The sequence below is a fragment of the Cetorhinus maximus genome, chromosome 18 (genome assembly GCF_964194155.1).
Source record: "Cetorhinus maximus chromosome 18, sCetMax3.hap1.1, whole genome shotgun sequence".
NCBI classification, from domain to species: Eukaryota; Metazoa; Chordata; class Chondrichthyes; order Lamniformes; family Cetorhinidae; genus Cetorhinus; species Cetorhinus maximus.
The window spans coordinates 12,002,665-12,009,524 of NC_135896.1; the positions used below are offsets into that span (position 1 = coordinate 12,002,665).

Below are 6,860 nucleotides of genomic sequence, written 5' to 3' on the forward strand. Positions count from 1 at the left end.
TTGAACTAATGCCGTCCAGGTTACTGATACTAGCTTCCTATTCCATATTTTGTCAATTAACTGATTTTAAATTTTCTAGCTGCCATGGAGGGATATGAACTCTGGATCATTAGTTCAGGCATCTGGTTACTAGTCCAGTAGCATAACCATTAGAGTGGCCCAAATGGACAGCATTCATTTCATTAAAGTGGCATTGGGTTTTTAAAGGACAAGGAATATGAAGGACAGAAGCTTAGTCTTAGCGTATTCAATAAACAAAACTATAATCACCTCTTTTTTTTACACTATCTGGCTACTGTTTTCTAATTAAGTAGCATTTTCTGTTATACAGAAGAGAATGCAACATTCTCCTCTTGGATTTATGCAGCACGTTTAACATGTAGAAAAGTTCCAAAATAGTTCACGGAGCCACAATCAGTTGTCAAACTGCTGGACATTAAAAGCGTGTGGCTGGGAGTTGATGCTTCAGGTTTTGGCAAGAACCACCCAGTTGGGTTGTTGAGATGGGGTCGGGTGGGGGAGGTGGGGGTGCTGTGGTTGGCAATGCAGTGAGTTAGCATAATGCTCTTCATCCTTTGGGATACTGCTTCGAATTAGAACCCATGGTGATGGAATGAGGGTTCCCCCCACCTCTCCATAGGGAACAGCAAAAGGCCAGTAGGGTGATGGGCTCAATTCCCATGGTTCAGCATCAATCTGGCATCCATGCTCAGAGAGGCCTCTAGGAGGAGAAGAGTGCAAGAAATGTAAAACTATTGCTGTAAGGGTCCTGCTCTAGGGATTGGGCAGAAGCTGGCTAGGTTATGGTTGACCCAAGAGAGTCTGCTACTGGCTTAAGTGTTCCATTTCCCCCAGTGGTGACAACGCTCACCAAAAATTGATCAAAGAAATTAATTTAAAAATTCTTAGCCTTTAATCTCATTGAAATGTATAAAATTCTTAAGGGACCTTACAGTGTAAGGGCTGAGAGACTGTTTCCTCTCTCTGAGGAGTCCAGACTAGGGATCATATTCTAAGAATAAGGGAACAGCTGCTAAGGGCTGACATGAAGAGAAATTTCTTCACTCAGAGGGTTGTGAATCTTTGGAATTCTCCAGAGAACTACGCATGCTCAATTAATGAGCATATTTAAGACTGAAATCGATAGATCTTTGAATACTAAGGGAATCAAGGAATAGCAGGAATGGGCAGGAAAGTGGAATTGAGATAGATCAGCCCCGATCTTACTGAATGACAAAGCAAGCTCCAGGGGCCACATAGTCTACTCCTGTGCCTAATCATTATATTCTAAGGATACAGTGATGGAACCAGTTTACAACTCAACTAGTAATTTACACAGAAAGTTTAAATAAATGAATTTACCCACCTTGTAATCGGTCTTTGATTTACGTAGATTGGGTGCATAGTTCGTGGTGGTTGAGCCTACGACAGCTGGCACAAAAGTATTGAAGGGTGATCAAAACCTTGACGATTTAAGAGAAAGCAAATCTCACCTTTTTTTATTCCCTTGCCTTTGCCCCATGTTGAGTGCTATCTCAGGTCACCAGCCCCTCCAATAAAACATGTCTACTCAATTTTCACAAAAAACCTCCTTGATCGTAATCCTCTCAACCACCTCCAACTTCGACTCCCTCCGCTACTGATGCACAGTGGCAGCAGTGCGTACCATCCACAAGATACATTGCAGCAACCTGCCAAGGCTCCTTCAACAGCACCTTCCAAACCCATGACCTCTACCACCTAGAAGGACAAGGGCACAGGAACATCACCACCTGAAAGTTCCCCTCCAAGCCACACACCATCCTGACTTGGAACTATATCACCATTTCTCCACTATTACTGGGTCTAAATCCTGGAACTGCCTAACGGCACTGTGGGTGTACCTACAACACGTGGCTTGCAGCAGTTCAAGAAGGAGGTTACCTACTACCTTCTCAAGGATAATTAGGGATGGGTAACAAATACTGGTCTTGGTAGCACTGCTCATATCACATGAATTATTTAATAAAAAAACAACTCGCCCAAAGGGAGGTCCCGACATCGGGTCAAAGAGGGAGTCTTGATAGAGTGGCTGAAGAGCTTCCGCCAGCCACTCTCAGCCACTGTGGAACTCCTTACAAACGCTGTGTGAGTGTTGCCAACACCGTAACCCTCTCGTTGATCCTTCCTCCTCCCGTTTTAGAGGAGAGGGAGAACTTTATAATGCCCCTAGCGTCCCACAGCTGAGATTGGGGAGTCTGTGATCATAAACCTAGTTCCTGTAATCTGCCACCCCCTGAAGAACAGGCTTCAATAAAGCCAACTCCCTCTACTGCCAACATTTTACAATATTTTGAAACTTTCATTTCAAAAGAAAGGAGATGAGCTGTGCTGTTGGGATGGGGAATGCTTCGTCTGAACAGGTGGTGGAAGCTGATTCCATAAATAATTTTAAAAGGGAGTTGGGCAGGTACTGTGGTGGCAATGGAATCCTGTGTAACCCTAAGCAGCAAAGGTTAGCGATGCAGGAGAAATGATAAAGGTCCCACACATCCAACACGGAGAGATTATACCTATCAGGAAGGGTTGAACAGGCTGGGGCTCTGCTCCAGAAAAGAAGGCTGATGGCTGGCCTGATAGAGGCCTTTAAGATTATGGAAGGGTTTGATAAGGTAGATGTAGAGAAGATGTTTCCAATTGTGGAGGGAGCCAAAACTAGCGGCATAAATATAAGACAGTCACAATAAATCCAGTAAGAGGAACCTCCTCACCGAGAGAGCGGTTAGGATGTGGAACTCGCTACCATGTGGAGTGTTTGAAGTGACTAGCATAAATGCATTTATGAGGAAGCTGGATAAACACATGAGGGAGAAAGGAATTGAAGAATGTGGTATTAAGGTTACATGAAGTAGGGTGGGAGGAGGTTGAAATGGAGCATAAACAGAAAATGGACCAGTTGGGTTGAATGCCCTAATTCTGTGCTGTATATTCTAGGAAATACTAGGTAAACTTACAATCAGAAGGTGACTGGAAACTCCCAGGCCGACTGATCCCAAATAAAACACTCGAAGGATCCCTTTTACCTGTGGAATAAAACAGTTCCAAAGTCAGGTGAGTGCAGGACAGCCCGAGACGGACTAACACTTTGGTCCACTTTCTTTAAAAAAGCCATATTTACCCAGTATCACAATAGTTTACTTTACCGCAGTAACAGAGGTCACAGTATCTTTCTGAATCTCTCATATAGCTGGACACACTTTGAAAAGGGATTACCACCCCTTCCTTGTGGTGCAATGCTCATATATGCTGTTAAAAACAGGATCAGAATGACTGCCTACTTGCCACAGATTCACTCCAAAACGTATTCTGACTCCAGAATCACTGGACAAGTTGAAATACCAAGCACACAGCAGCGATTGGAGTATGCGGTATTCTCCATTCAAAGGCAGCTGCAGTAAGGATTCCACTTAACTACAGATTGGTCACCCCACCTCCTGCCTGATCTATTCCAGAAAGTCAGGCACTGAAGGATAGAACTGGAGCCAATCTTTACATACTTTTATAAGCTTTTATTTACACATTCCAAACACGCACTTCCTAACCTACAGTTTCAGTCTTTCCTTTTTTACCCGAATTCACAGTTAATGCTCTATCTGCATACAATTAAACACAATTAATATACAATTAACACCAACCTCCTCAACCAGGATTCCCACTGTTGAATGATATACACAGAGCACTCCTGGGGTGTGTCTGCATGCGTGTGGCTGGCGATAAGTTGCAATAATGTGCCTTTAACATAGCAAAATAACCCAATGCGCTTCACGAGCAAAAAAAAAATCAAACAATTTTGACATCGAAGCACACAAGGAGATATTAGGAAAGGTCACCAAAAGTGATAGCTTTTCAGGAAAGTCGAAAAGGAAAAGAGAGGTAGAGAGACAGTGAGATTTAGGGAGGGAATGATGGAGCAATAAATGTCAGGGATATTCAAGAGTTGGATGAGTGTAGATATCCCGGAGGGTTGCAGAGGAGATTAGAGATAGCATGGAGGCATTTTATCAAAAGGTTGAGGTAGTTTTAGCTCCCTTTATAGTTGAATAACTTGACGACACGGATCATCATAGCTCACACATGAAGGATGGCATCATGGGTGGGATATCGGAAGGCATCCAGAGCCTGTGGGTCTGAAAGGGAGTCATGCTGTCAAGGTGTGCTAGCAGAAACCGATAAAGCATATGGATGCATGCCTTGCTTTCAAAGTAAGGTGCAGTTCAAAGGTGAATGGTGGCCTTCTGAGGCATAACTGCGCAGCTGCCAGAGTGATTCATAGTTTCAAAGCTGAGCAATGGGAAGGAAAATCTACAAGGGGCCATAGTGAGGGGGGTGGTGTCAGAGAAGAACTTTCCAGCATATTTTCTATTTTCTTCCACTAACAGCCCTGTGTCATGTCTCCCCCCACCCCCTGAGGAGATTACATGGCTGCAGAGCGGGACTTCAGGGGATACGGTAAGATGTGCCTATTCACAATGCTCCAGCCACCATAAATGAGGGGGCAGGCTTGATGGGCCTCCTAGTCTTTCCCTGCATTGCAATTTTGTCAGTTCATCTGTAGCACAGTAACGTTCATGAAGCTGCCGCTACCTTTGAAAAAGCTGCTGAGGGAATACGCAGGGGCAGGCTTGGAAATAGTCGGCTGTGCTGTGTCAGAGAAGGATTTTACAGGTTCCAGGCCTCGGATGTCACCTGCTCGGATCCCAGTTGCGCTCTCTTTGATTGACCACAAGATACCTGAGGAAAAGGAAATATATAATTCAGAAGCACATCAGATACTGACGCAGGGATACAAGGTGCATTTTAGTTGGAAACTTTAATTGCATTCTAAACACTTTGAATACCTTAGCAGCCAATTATATTCCACCCATTTTGCAGATCCCATTATATTCATGATTTAACTCTGCCTTCTACATTAGAACAGTGAGCACGCTTCAAAAAGTGCTTCATTGGTTGTAAAGCTTTCAGGCATCTGGAAACAAGAGCGTCTTTTCTGTTTCCCGGTTTGGGGGGGTGGGGGGGGGGGGGGGTCCAGGGAAAGAGGGGGTGGGGAGGAGAAGCAAGGGCAGATGAGGGGGGAGGAGCGAGGGCAGGTGAGGGGGGGATTGAGGGCCGAGGTGGGTGAGGGCGGGGGGGCAAGGGGACAGTGAGTGGGAGGTGAGTGGAAGGTAAGTGGGAGGGTTGGTCGGGGGGGGGGCGGGGGGGAGAGTGTGATTTGGGGTGGGAGAGAGTGAGATTGTTGGGGGGAAAGAGTGAGGTTATGGGGGGAAAAAAGAATGAGCTTGAGGGAAGGGAGTGAAGTGGGAGAGATGTTAGGAAATAGAGACAGTTTAAGTCAGTTACATTTGTATTTTTTGGGTGTTAGCAATGAGTTCTAGCTTTAATGTTTAAGTTTGATTTTTGTTTCTGTATCTGTGTGTTAAGAAACATCAAAATGAGTTTTAGTTTCACTTTAAAAGGATGCTTGCATTTCTAATGAGGTTTCTATGACTCCTAAGGAGAAGTTAAAAAAACACAATGGTAGAGAATTGGGCTGTTGCCCAGCAACAGGGGTTCAGAGAGGCAGGTCCCTCCCTCAGACACACACAGAAAAACTAAAGAAACAGCAGTTTTAAGTTCAGTTTGAAGCCAAGACCCCAGAGAGACTGGGCACTGGGAAAGGGAACTGCAGATTTCCCAAAAGAGCCAAAAGGTCCCAAATTCAAAGGAGAGAGATGGAAACAGGGTAAAGTCCCAAGAAGACCTTTTCAACAAAGGGAGGACAGGAACTTGGAAAAGGTCCTGTTAAGAGTGAGGGATAGAGAGAGGTGCTCCAAGCTTCAGATTTAAAGAGATAAAAGCAGCAGAAAGCAGATTTAAAGCGAGAACAGCTTACAAGAGGCAAGAAGGTCCAAAGAGATGGCTGAAGGTCCATAACTCTTTGCTATGGGCATGTGAAGCAGTGGTACTGTTGATGGCGGAGTCAATAAGACAGAGTGCTTGGCAGACAGCTTGAATGCAGGTGGTGAACTAGGGAAAAGGGACATCGGAAGGAGAGTTAGAAACCCTGATTGTGAACCCTTATGGAAGGTGTGCGAGAGAAAGCACTAGTATGGGTGAAGATTCCAAGGAAAAGTCTTGGAGAGTGGAGATTGGAAATCCTCATGTCAAAGATGGAGTTCAGTGAGACTGGTTGACTCATGGTGTGACAAGTGTTGGGGGGGGAGTTGAGAAGAGATCCATAGCATCTGGTTGAGGTTGCATCTGTCACTTGGTTAGAGAGTGTGGGGCGTCTGACCACAGGGTGCCTACTGGTTTAAATGGACTATGTACTTAATGTGAATATTAAAGCATAAGATAGCTTTTGTAACTTGTGTTAGCCTTACAAATCTGTATATATCTATAAAGGCACAGTTGTGGGTGAAAGGTTATTGTAATATAGTTCATCTTTTCTTGTTGAATAAATGTTTTGTTTCTTTTGCTAAAAGTTCATCAGCTGACTCCCGTCACTCTGTTCAGTAGCTATCCTCCACACATTGAAACAAACAAAGTAAAAGTTAAGATCGATCAAGCTCGGTTCCACTCTGGGATCAGTCTTGTCCAGCTGGGGATCTTAACAGGGGAGGGGGGAGAGCGCACGGTGGGGAAAGAAAGAAAGAGAGCGGGGCGGAGGGGGGGGGGGAAAGAGAGCGGGGGCGGAGGGGGGGAAGAGAGCGGGGCGGGGGAAGAGAGCGGGGCGGGGGGGGGCGGAAAGAGAGCGGGGGGGGGGAGAAAGTGTGTGGGGGGGAGTGTGGGGTGGGGGGGGGGGGGAAAGAGTGTGTGGGTGGGGGGGGGAAAGAGTGTGGGTG

At 45.4% G+C, this 6,860-nt stretch overlaps 1 protein-coding gene across 1 annotated transcript in view; it reads right to left on the reverse strand.

The window, feature by feature from the left end:
- Positions 1–6,860, reverse strand: part of vipas39 (VPS33B interacting protein, apical-basolateral polarity regulator, spe-39 homolog) — a 34,120-nt gene that overhangs the window by 22,504 nt on the left and 4,756 nt on the right. Inside the window, 3 exon segments of the mRNA XM_078562088.1 lie at positions 1,367–1,422; positions 2,994–3,062; positions 4,624–4,770. Of these exon segments, the coding sequence (XP_078418214.1) occupies positions 1,367–1,422; positions 2,994–3,062; positions 4,624–4,770 (272 nt within the window).